A 13357-nucleotide genomic window follows, 5' to 3' on the forward strand; every position below is an offset into this window, starting at 1 on the left:
TCATAAGTTTTACTCACAAATATCTTTATCGCTAATATTATATTAGCGCGAACAACCTGCGTTAAATGCTATCTAACTTTAAATATTTAATCAATCTCTTAAAAAAAACTTTTAAATCACTTTTATCGTACTTTTTTAAAATTATTATATTTTAGTGAATTTTTAAAACTTAACTTATTCAAACTAACCTGTCACTCAATCATAATTGAATTAGTTACTTCGACACATTGTTTCCTAAGTGATAACGGCTGTTTTAAAGAGCAATTATGCAAATAGGCAAAGTATTTACGTAAACATACGCCGAGTGAGTCTGTTGACAGCTATAATTTTGTACTGGATGAGTCATGAAAATATATTAAATGCAGAATACAATATTAAATGAATTATATTTTGATAAATTATGTTTACTCTATTGGCCACTGATAAAGTTATTAAAATTTTTAAATGAAGTCCCATTTAATTTGATATAAATTGCACAAGTATGGTATCTAATAAATAACAATATATAACAAATATAAAAAAATAGTATAGGCTGTGTTGGCACTCAGGCGTGGAATCCTGCTTAATTTGGAATATAAAATACACATGCAGGATATTGTTATCTTCTCAGAAGTGGAGATCTCTAACCAACACTTGCTCATTACGGACTATTACTTTTACTACTACTTTCTAATAAAAAATACCATTAGTAGTACAGGTACGTGACGTCACAATCCAATAGTACGCTCGACGCACGCTGTGTGACTAATCCATAACATTTAATTCCTCGCACGCTATCCGCGGGGTTCCTGTCCTAAGGTTCAATGAACTTCATCTAAAAGGCGTTTTTATACTTTTTACGCCTCAAGTTGTAAAAGTAAACGTAAACCTTATTGGGTTCATAATATTTATAGATATGCATTGTTTCCTACATGTTATTTTTACGATTATGTATTTTGTAAATAAAAACGTTTTTTGCATAAATTATATCGCTGTTTACATGTACAAAACATTCTCGGAAAACATTAATCAATTAAATTAAAACAGTGTACGAGTATATGAAAAAATTTGAACATCCTTAAGAAAAATATTTCTATAATTACTTAACTGTCTGATTATAACATAAAATATAAGTAATACAGCGGGTAGGAATTGTAGAAGGAGAGCTGAAGATCGAACTCAGTGACGAACTCAGTCTTTGACGACCTCCGTGGTCGAGTGGTGTGTACACCGGTTTTCACGGGTACGCCACTCCGAGGTCCCGGGTTCGATTCCCGGCCGAGTCGATGTAGAAAAAGTTCATTAGTTTCCTATGTTGTCTCGGGTCTGGGTGTTCGTGGTACCGTCGTTACGTCTGATTATCCATAACACAAGTGCTTTAGCTACTTACAATGGGATCAGAGTAATGTATGAGATGTTGTCCAATATAAAAAAAAAAAAAAAACTCAGTGGCGTTCCATTAGAAAGGTTAACTCCAGCACCATTACTGGAGTTAGCCTTTCTGACACGAGCTTATGATGATGATGAAAATAAATTTTAAGATTCGTATGATATTATTATGTTAAATTAAGTTGGTATTTAATTCCAATAAATGATTACACAAGCTTTGTAATTTTAATTTTCGTATCTATTAGATAATCGAGATAATCCCGTACATTCAATAGAATTTATTTTAAGCTTATAGTTCAAGGATAAAAATAATCAGAGTTTATTCACCGCGCTACTGTTTAATGTAGGCGGAATTTATATCACATTCAAGATCATCATTTTTCCGCTGAACACGAGAATATACGTCATCTGTTATGGAATTGAAATTCTTGAACCTGCCAAATTCTGTCAATAATATAAATCTTAAAACGAAATCATCACAGGTTCGATAGATTTGGATTTGATTGATTAAGTAGAGTTTCATGTATTTCTGTAGTATAAAGGCTGTAGATGATAAAGTTCCGGCATTAAATCAGGTAGAAAATTCATATATCTTTTATATTTTTCTATCAAGTAGTTCTTAGTTTTCAGCTACAGGCTAGGAATAATATAGCCGTAACTCGTAATGCAAGTATAGCCAGCGAGTTAAACAGCTCCTTAGCTTTTTTGTAGTTGTTAGTACTTACGTGAAGGTATTTTATATGATGCCTGGCATAGTTTATTAAGGTCTATTAAGGTCTCATCGTTCGAAACAACAATAAATTATTGGTATATATTGGATTAATGAATCAATCAAAAAATATTCTTAATGAAATTATAAATTTTATTATATAACATACCAGATCATCTCCAGTATCGAAGTCGCAACCAAGCCTGAACTTGACGACATTCTGAGGAGAATCATTGTCCACTAATGAGTCCACACTCTGGGCCAGCACAACTGAGACATGGGTTCTGTTAATGTCTCTGTAGGTGAACAGGTTGGCGTCATCTTCTCTGTCCACGGGCTGTAGTACCAGGTTCTTTCTGAAATTATTTAAGACGTAATTAATAGCAGGTTATATCTTCTAATTGTTGATTACCTATCTCTCATACATCTGATTTACTATACATTACTGATTACCTATCTTACTATTATCACGCCTAAAATTATATATATGTATAAACTAATAATAATACAATAATATTCCTTTTCTACCAATATTCTTCACTGACATCTATTGTCATTTACATGAACTTTGTTTGAACGTTATTTTGTGTTCTTGGTTATGTTAGGTGGCTTCTGTTAAGTTTCGAATAACTCAACTAGATGGCGGTACAAGTCAACTTTAATTAAATGTTATAGATTTTTTTGACGTTACAACAATTTCAAAAATAACAAAATTTTTTAAGCATTCCATTTTATTTGAAACAACCGATCCGCCTCGGATTTTTATGTACTCGCCAAATTCCTAAGTCTTTAATAATACAGTATATTCTAATATACAGTTTTTTTTCATTCTTGTCAGACTCTTATCTTATAATGATTTGTTAAATTATTTAATATTAATCTGTTCAATTTCTTTTACTTTGCTTGCACCCCAACTTGGGGTATATTTAAACATTGACATTTATAACTTGTATTTTATTGTAGGTAATTCGTGATTTTCTTAACTGTGGCACTTAAATTAAATGTAAACAAGAAGAGAGTCTACTTCAATAAAATGTACTATAGACTTTATCCTTTTTTTAAATTTGAAATGTCCTTGAAATAACTTTAATATATCAAATGTATTACAATTCAAATTTAATGAAATCTCTATACGCGACCATAGAGTGTATATCTACCTATACATACCTAGGTATGTTAAAAAATTAAGTGATATCTCTTTTTTATTCGATATAGCTTATTTAATTATCTTACAAAGTACTGACTAATAACTAATAGTTGAAGAATTTATTATTTATAAAATTTTCTATCAAATTAGCATTATCATTTTTCTCGTGGTTGACAACCCTAGTTCTAACATTCCCATAAAGTCCATAAACCCACTTTCTATGAATCATCTCGGCATTTAATAATCTCAATCAATAACAGTAAAGTAAAACTGTGACATGATACGTCCATTCGCAACTGTTAGAGCAATTACGTACCCGTTTATATTTACTAGTCTTCGCTCATTGGTCGAAATTCATCCGTAAATAAAAATATAAGTGACATTGATTCGCAAGATAGGAAAGATGAGGCTCAGTTGGATGATATATTGTCATTATTACCATAAATGTCAAAAGAAACGTCATTGCTTTTAAACTTGACATTGTCATTGTATGAACGTAAACAATATTTTTTTACATTAAAAATATAGTATACATATTATTTTCTATGTGGGTTAAACGCATGGTAGTGTGCTTAATTTTTTTTATTATCAATGTATATCAGAACAGGGGGACAATTCTTCTAACAAATTGTCAATTGTCGAATAGAAATCGAATAGAAACGTAAAAGTTACCGTGTAGCCGTTTTTTATTCTCCTAACACAACGATCCGGTTACGATTCGTTCCAAATTAGAATACAAAACTAGGAACGTATGATAAGTTGATAACGTAACGTCGTTTTTCTATATTATGCACTACAAACCGTTCTTGATTCATATTTATATATTTTATAATGCACTCGACGTAACTACTTTGGTTCTTGCAAGTATCGATCATAATTTTGTTGACTATCAAAAAGCATTATTGTTTATGATTTCATAATGAATATAATATATAACGTAGGACTTGACCAATTATATCACGTCAATACAATGTCGAAGTTAATTTGTCGTTACTCCAAAACAAAGCTATTTATTGATATAGTTTGACAAACTAATCTTTAGTTTTATGTATAGATAGTCAAAACTAAGAAGGCGTCAAAATATATTGGCCAACAACTGACTCGGAGTACACGCATACTAGTAAAGTAGTATTAGTCCAGTCATTATAGAGAAAAAAAAGCGAGAAATGCAAATGAACCATTCCAAATATAGATAATGACTGGACTATAATATGGCGTTTGTCGAGCGTCACGCACACCAAGATAATAATGTTGGCTCGTCCGTTTTAGTTCTTTTGTAATACGACACTTACGCTCTTTCTTTAATCACTAGTGGGTCTCGAAACTTTGCGTTTATTCAAAAGATTTTTAGGAATTTCGAAACAGGTTTCCAATAGCATACATAAGTTAGAATTGGAATTTGTCTAAAAGAGCTTACCTTTAATTTTGTTTACGTTTTTTATTTTTTCATATACATCCATAGCACCGCTCTCTAACCCGACAGTAACTTTTTTCAAAACAATTTTTAATTCGTAACAATTTAGTAAAATGCCATCAAGAATCAAAGATGAGGAGCTCTACAAAATGAGACCATAACGGATTTTTATATGCAAGTATCGCCCCATAATCACTGGGACAAACATCTTACGCTATGAGTATATAAGATTTATGTGGCCATAATATTACTGAAAGAGAGTAATTAAAAATGTTGAAAACTAGTTGACGTCTCAACTTCGCGTTGATAACTACCGACACTGAAACTGTGGATCACTGGTGCTATTTTATTCTCTGTTCTAATGACGGTAACCGCTCTATTCATATTCCTAAATATATACTTTGTCAACAACATTAAGCAGTCTTATATACTTAATAACATAGTTGTAATATTTGATTTGTTTATATATAATTTATTGTAATAGATAAATTACGATGCAATGTTAGACTCAAGTGGGTTTTTAAAGAGCTTTTTGCGAGCTGTTGTCAATTGTCGCAATTATTTAATGTTTGAAATGTCAAGTCATATTCTATATAGCACTTGTATAAATGTCAGACGTTACTTTTGTTTTCATACGGACGTTTTTGACGCGGCGTTTATTAATATTTTATTATACGTGTGCTACGATTTTAATTTTGACAGTAAATTAAAAATAGTTTTGTATGTTTGGATATTATTATAAAAAAGGCCTGAGTCTTTGTGGGAGATTCAGTTGCTATTTTATATAAATGTGCTCTAAAGTGCAGTTCAGGTTACGGCTATCAATTAAGTTAAACTTAATTTAAACGTATTTCATATGATTAAAATAATAAATACCGTTACGAAAATTATATTCATGTTTTGTTTTATGTTTAATTTAAATGAAAAAACTGCTCAAACGTAATAATCATTTCTAATTATAGCAGTCAAAGTTGATTATATGTAGACTTGTATTTGTTACGAAGCATTAAAGGGACAGGAATAAATTAATAATAAGTGTAATTAAGAAATCATGTTTTGATAATATAGTCATAAGTCACATTATAATTTATAGTTCGATCAATAACAGCGTTTATTACACGATTATTTTAATTGGCGGTTAAAAAAACGCCGAACTACGCTGACCCAAACTATGTAATATACGAATATAACTACACACTTTTACTCTCACCGTATTGAGCAATAAGTATGTCATTATGTCTGTAAGAGGAAAATTAGACGGCTATCGTTTTGTTTGGTGTTCTATAAAAAAGTATTTTAACAAAATGTAGGAGTGTTCTGAGTAACAAATATACTTTTTCTTTTTTAAACGTATTGTGGTCTATTCCTTTCGCTTCGTAATAATTTAAAGTTGCCATTGACAAAAATGACGATTCGAAACGAACAAACACATAAAACAAAATATATTTACTACATATAAATAATTATTTGTATATATTTTTTTACAAAATAATAGTAGTAATTAAAATTTATTCAATAAAAAAAAATGTATCTGTTTACATATGCAAATCTCTAAACCATTATAAGGTTTGGAAGTTGGTAAAAATTGAATAAAATTACCCTGATAGATTAATCTTGATAGAATCGTGGTACTGCACCAAGCATTACATCAAAGCACGTTATTACTCACGGCATTACGGGTAAATTTTAATTCATAAGAACACGCACAGCTATTTTGATTTACGTGATATTTTATGATAAAGAAAACTGTCAATTTCTTTCAAACATTTTGATTATTCTAGATATATTTATAGATAAGTTGGTCCAGGATAGCACTCAATATAACTAATATTAAATTAATTTAACTCTATATTACCGGTCCGATCCGGTATAAGTTATGTGGTGATACTCAGTAGTCAAATACCACCTTGGCTTAGAGCTTACACACAAGCAATAGAATATTTGGCTGATAATACGTTTTTCTTTGATACAAGTAAATCGCGGCTTCATTCGCATTTAGGAGTTAGTCGTCCACTGTTAGGTATAAAAAGAATAGCATATGTCTTTCAATGGACTTCAAGCTTGCTACATAGCAAAATTCATCAAATTCGGTTCAGTAGTTTGGTCGTGATAGAGTAACAGACAGATAGACAGACCGAGTTACTTTCGCATTTATAATAACAGTGTCGACTATTTTGGTACACGCACTCAACCATAATACAGTCCAATAAAATCAAAGCAAATCAAATCAAATTTATTTCATTCAAATAAACTTTACATCGTCGTAAATCGTCAATAATTCAACTCTACCACTCAGTGAAAACGCAGGTCTAGACTATTAAACGATACTCTTTATTATATCACTGGTCGTGTGTGATTGTGTGTCAAACTATAAGAGTGAATTAAATGAGCTTGTGTTTATACTATTCTTGTGCTGTATAATATATTCTGTGCAGTTGGTTTCTTCAGTTGGCTATCAAAAGCGATTGATAAGGAGAAAATATTTGTTAGTCAGTTCACACATTCTGTCCCCGATCCCCGGAAATCAATCGATTGAAAATAATAAAATTGATTTAAAGTAGGGTTCCAACCCTAGAACCAGAATGTCTAGGGAATCAATCATGTTGACACGATTGTGTAAGACGAATTAACATGTGAACTAGGGCGAGAACATCGCGCAACATTTGCGTTACTCGTCCAACGCGTAACGCGTTATCGAGATATGTTATCAAACTATAACCGGTTCAATGCTCGTGTTTATTTTACTTAATAAGTGTGTAAACGACTGTTTGTTTAGTAAATACTGAGGTACATTACTCAGTCAGGAAACCTGACCATAATTATGTAAAGATTTAAATCTAGACCTAGTAAATAGTCTGCCACCGTCATCAACTCTGGTTCGTTTACCTGATTGTAAGTGGTCACCCCCCTCATATACAATGGAACTGTGACAAATATTAATCATTCTTTACATCGCCATTGCATAATTAAATTGGGATTTAAGATCAATTATGTCTCTTGTGCTTGTAGTTACACTGGCTCACTCACCCTTCGAGCCGGAACACAACAATTTTGAGTACTGCTGTTAGCCTTACTTATTGACTCTCAAAAATCTAATAGACGATATAAAGTTTTATGTAGATCCGCTGAGACGAGTACCTAGTTACAAATTTAATTTTTTTAATTTTTTAACTTCTTATAAGTTTAATAACGTCGTAATATTTATTTAAGTACTCTTGCATAAGTATCTATTTTTTATAACTTAATATCGATATATATGTATGTATCCTAAGAATGTATAGTTTCTACCTGAACATGATATTTTCAAAATAGTCTTGGAATAAACGAACTTCGTGATAGACGAACTGTGTCCTCGTTCACATGATCGTGGTTTTCTTTTAGGCCACACGAGGTAACGACTTGATCCTAGATAAGGTCTGACGAAATATTTTTGTTTTGAAAAAATTAACGTAAAGTCATTAAAGGCACGATGAGGACGAGTAAGCCAGCGTATTTATGTGTGTGTGTATTTGTAAGTGTACGTGTGCTGCCGAGCACACTAGGTAAGACTAGAATTTTGAAACAGTAATTGAACCTACGTATCGTAGTTATTATATAATATTTTTTACACTGCTTTTAATTTTTTCAGGACTCGTACTTTTGCTAGACCTTTTTAACCTATCAAAAGAAAAAGAGATAGCAATAAATATGATGTCAAATTAGTTTTTATCTACATAAAATTTTATACATGTTTCATAATAAAATTTTCCTTGATATATACAGTAGATCCATATTTAGAGTTTATGATACTGTGACACAGGAAATCCATATATCTGAATAATTCAAATGGCATGGGCCTTATTGAGGCATGATGAAATTGAGAACATATTTTTCAAGTAAATCATTCTTTTTCTTAAATGTTACTCTTTCACAAAGATTTAAAATATTATTTTTAAGCATACATAGAGGACCGTATAAACCACGTATTATATAATAATTATGTGCCATTCAAGCAATAATTTTATAATGGAAAGGCAATATTATCGAGTGGTATTATAATATTCAGAAGTATCCATTTTTTAACATGGCGATCATATAAGTCTTTTGTAAAATATTCTTACCTCGGATGTACTTCAACTTGTAAGACTTCTTCTCCCACGCTGAGGTTTTCTGGTATTCTCACGAACTTGAGATACTCGCCCGCTGGGTAAAAATTACAACCTGTGATAATAAAAAAAAAAATAAGTTAAAAATAAGTATATTAAAAAAAAACATAAACAAAACTTAAATCAATGAAACCATAGTATATATATTTAGTAAGATGCATTTTATAATGATGTTCATGTGCAAACTTATGCAAAAAAAAAAAAAATATCACTAACTCAAGGGCGCAGTACAATGCACAAGTTTACTTCTTGCAAAAAGAGTTTCTTGCTAATGAGTTTCAGGCCGGTTCTTTTCGCTAGAAAAGATTCTAGTATTACATTTCATTTAATTCTCTAGCATGACAATTCAAAATAATTATAACTAGAATAAAGAATCAGACTATAAACGTTACTAAAAGTTTCTGTCTCAGAACTGTACCACATTTCCACAGATTCTTACTCCATACAGTTACAATGGTTGCATGAATCTAATTGTCCTACAACTTGTTTGAATCAATATAATTCTGTACTTATAAAAAATGTCTGATAAATTGCCGCAATCCATGCATGGGAAACGAATTGAAAGTATACCGTTCATTGATAACATACATTCTGTTGGGAAATCTCTGGTACTTGGATTGAGAAAGTTCGTCTTAAAGTTGTGTTCTGCGAGTGATTTAGCGACCATTTTTATTGTGTCAAACGTATTTATTTATGGTTCAGGTTTTTTAAGTTATTAACAGCAGCTTAATTGCTTCAATGATCAAGAGATTTCGGGTTCACACCCTGGGTTGAATAAAAAATAATAGAGAAAAATTCAGCAGCAGCCTAAAGTTAGGTTTAGGTTGGCAATGCATCTTCAGATACACTTAATATGTCTTGCCCTCGATCTCTCTTCCTCCCTTAATTTTTTTTAGGCTTACTAACATACGGCTTACGTTGAATCGTCAAAGTAAATTTGAAAATCACTATATAATATAGAAGCATTACACTCTCATATCGATCCTCATAAATCTATAACCGATTCGGAAAGAAGTACCTCATACCTGAGAAGAAGCTCATCAAGATTTTTCCTTTTCTATCTGCAAATGTACATTTGTGTTTGAAATGACTTGGAGGTGACCGATTGTTTTTAGAAATTTTATAGTTTTTGTTTTTGAAAATTAATTATTTTATACATTTAGTACATTAGTACCTTTGAGATTGTCCATCGAGGTTAAAGATCATTGTTAATGTTCATACAAACTATATTTCTTAAAATACAATTGCTTAACAAATTATAGGAAAAAAAATGGTTTCATAATAATCATCTCATTGGTGAATTACGGTTCACGACTCGCTCCACTGATCAGCTTTTTACTTTCAATCAAATATTTGTTGACGCTGATGGACCGTGAAATTTTTAACCGCAGAGATATCTTGAAGATTCACCGTAAAATGTAATAGTGTGTTTTTTGTTAACAATTGTAGCATTGTTGTAGAATTAAGTTTATTTGTCAGTAATAAATAATAAAAATAAAATGAGAAATTTATAAATTAGCTTGGTGGTAGAGCTTTGGGCAAGCCCGACTATATAGGGACCACATATTAATTATACATTCTACTGTCAAACAACAGTACCTAGTATTGTTGTGTTGTGGTTCCAAATATGAGTAAGCCAGTGTAACTACAGGCACTCTTAGATTAATTCCCAAGATCGGTGACGCACTGCACATGTTTAGTGGGCATGGGCAGTAGTGGAACAGCATTTATTAAATATAAATATTTTTTATAACTTAATCTTTATTACATAATTTTAGCCGGTATGCAGTTTAAAGAACAATCGACAGCTGTATAAGAAATTATTCTATAACCTATTGGTCAGTTTATATCATTATACACGTTAGGTTAGTTTTATTTCTATATCATGACCGTGTTGATTGTTGTATTTAGATAAACAGATGTTCTTGTATCAAAAGTATTTTTAGAGATTTTTGTCAGTCAAAATTTGATTTTTACTGGACAGATTTTCGGTACTATTTAAATTTTAGCTAAGTAACTTGGTACCGAATTAAGAATTTGAATTTAGAACAGGATATTTCGAAATATTAGAAGTAATATTCCCAGCGAAAGTCCAAGCAGATTACACATATCACAATACCATACTATTACGATGACAAGAGGCTAAGTTGTTTTGAATTTCGTATTGAGTAATACAAATCTATGGGAAACTTCGAACATCTTGCAAGACCATTAGTTACGGCTGTTCGTAATTTGAAAATTGTGAACTCAATAAGGAACTTTAGGCTCTGATGATCACTGATTCGCTGGACAAAAATTATTTAACATTCCGCAGCGAATTGATGTAACTTTTTTACTTTTTTAACTCAATAAATATGCAAGCAAGTTAACGGACCAACGCTGTTCGTCACGGCAATAAGGCACCTTTGTAATTTTTATACAAAAAATATCTTAGGCTGAATTAATACGGCTGGTCGTTCACTCTGTCTTCCGAATTTTAGCTTCTGGTTTTATACGCAAGAGTGGTTTAGAGCAAGTTAATATAAATACCAATTAGTTCTAAATCATGGACGAAACTTATATTTTTCTTTACAAAATTCTTTGGACTAAGCTTTGCATACATATATGTACCTACTTATTTATCATATTAGATCTATCTTGGTATCTCTTACCACTTGAAAACGTATACCTCACTCTCTTTTAAGATAGCTTGAAATACTTGTCTCTTTTTGTATGAGAACAGCAAAACAACTCTTGTAATATCTACTATTTTATTTTATTTGTTTTTCTATGACTCTATTGTCTCGCTTGCAATGGCGTACATTGTTATTGTTATTATTGATTAAATTTGTTGTCGTTTTTAATAATCACTAGGACATCATCGTTGATATAAATATTGTTGTTGTGGACATACATCAACAAACATTCGCGTAGGTACCTTTGAAGTAAGAATCAGTCATCAGATAGGAGAGGAGATATCACATTGACCTTCATGCAAATTTCCTCAAACAATACGCAATATTTATCTGATCTCAACAACAATGACTGTTGTTACATAATAAAGATTCCCCATCGGTACCTTTCAATCGGAACGATGTATCTTTTCCCATAAATTAAGATGCCTAAAACACAAGCATTTGAAACGTTTATCGCTTATCTTATTTGAAGTTGATTGGGTGATAGCTTTATTATGTTTTTTTATGATTGGTAAAAAAATTTATCTTCGTAATTGCGAGACTCATTGAAGACTTCTTATTTGTGTTGGGTATATCTTTCAAAGTAAGTATGTATATTACTGATCGCAATATTATTATTCGATTATCCCAAGAATATTAAAATTTTATTACTTAAGGGTAGCTTTGTATTATAAACAGTGTATAATAACAAAGTTGTGAGTTTATGTTTATAAAAAAATCCTTTATTATTGAATGCGACGAGATAGAATCATGATTTTTCACTGTAATTTCACGAGAATATAAGCAAGATAATACCCCACCGTGTGAAAATTAAGGGTATAATTTCATAGTTTTGATAGCGTACATAGTTATAAGGTGAGAAACGAATGTTGACCGCTCATTGCTACATTAGTGTGGTCCTTCACTGATGGCACTCGCAGGACAGGCAGGACTTTTTATAATAGTTAAGCTTTCGTATCTTTTGACAAACAGCAATACTAAGTATTGTGTTCTGGTTTGAGCCGAGAGTGAGCCAGTGTAACTACAGAAGCATGGAACAACTTAGCTCCCAATGTTGATGTCGCTCTAGGAATGTAAAATACGTTTATTTTATATTTTTTTTATGTGATAGGTGGTAAACGAACAGGAAGATCACCTGATGGAAAGTGACTACCAACGCTCATGGACATCTGCAATAGGCTTGCAGGTGCGTTGCCGGCTTTTAAGGAGTACGCTCTTTTCTTGAAGGTTCGGTCGACGGAAAAACCGTCAGCGAAATTTAATATTACCTACAATACAAAAATTTCTAGGGCGGTAGTGGTAATTTTTGAGTGAATAAATTTGCCAGCTTTTGTACCTACTTTATCTTAACCACTACGTCTTTTTCATTGCACCTAATATCAGAGAACAAAAGCTATATCTATTCAAACATTTCTGTCAAATAATTCTAGTCTTCGCTCACGATGCCTTCAGACATCACTGAAAGGGCATCAATTTCTAAATCTATAATAACCAATAATAAAGATGCTTCGAGATACCTTCACAGTTTCACATTTTATCGCAACGTCAAATACTATCATCGCTTAAACTACTAGTAAAGCTCACTATCCAGTATTTATTTGGACATAGCATCTAGTAGCATGACTCGAAATTGATCAGAGGTTAGGACACGTGAATCTGCCCAAGAAGTAAGTATAAGACGAAAAAGGCAAGTATAATTAACTCACTTCTTTTTTAAATAAGACTTCATGTTTTTATTTATACCAAAATACTATCATTAAAAATATTTTTTAAAACAACTTGTATCTCGGTCTTATTTATATATTCCATTCGACCCTGTAATATGACTCAAAGGTACCTATTTAAATAAAAAAAAAATTCCTGCAAACGTGATTTTGCCACAGGTTCTAGTATCTGTAG

The 13357-nt window shown here is 31.5% G+C and overlaps 1 protein-coding gene across 1 annotated transcript in view; it reads right to left on the minus strand.

Moving 5' to 3' along the window:
- LOC125067348 (cadherin-89D) overlaps positions 1 to 13357 on the minus strand; it is a 44342-nt gene that overhangs the window by 11362 nt on the left and 19623 nt on the right. The window contains exons 3-4 of the mRNA XM_047675896.1: positions 8739 to 8838; positions 2247 to 2433 (exon numbers count right to left, since the gene is read on the minus strand). Of these exons, the coding sequence (XP_047531852.1) occupies positions 2247 to 2433; positions 8739 to 8838 (287 nt within the window). The remainder of the gene's footprint in view (positions 1 to 2246; positions 2434 to 8738; positions 8839 to 13357) is intronic.

Source organism: Vanessa atalanta, chromosome 11 (assembly GCF_905147765.1).
Source record: "Vanessa atalanta chromosome 11, ilVanAtal1.2, whole genome shotgun sequence".
NCBI lineage: Eukaryota > Metazoa > Arthropoda > Insecta > Lepidoptera > Nymphalidae > Vanessa > Vanessa atalanta.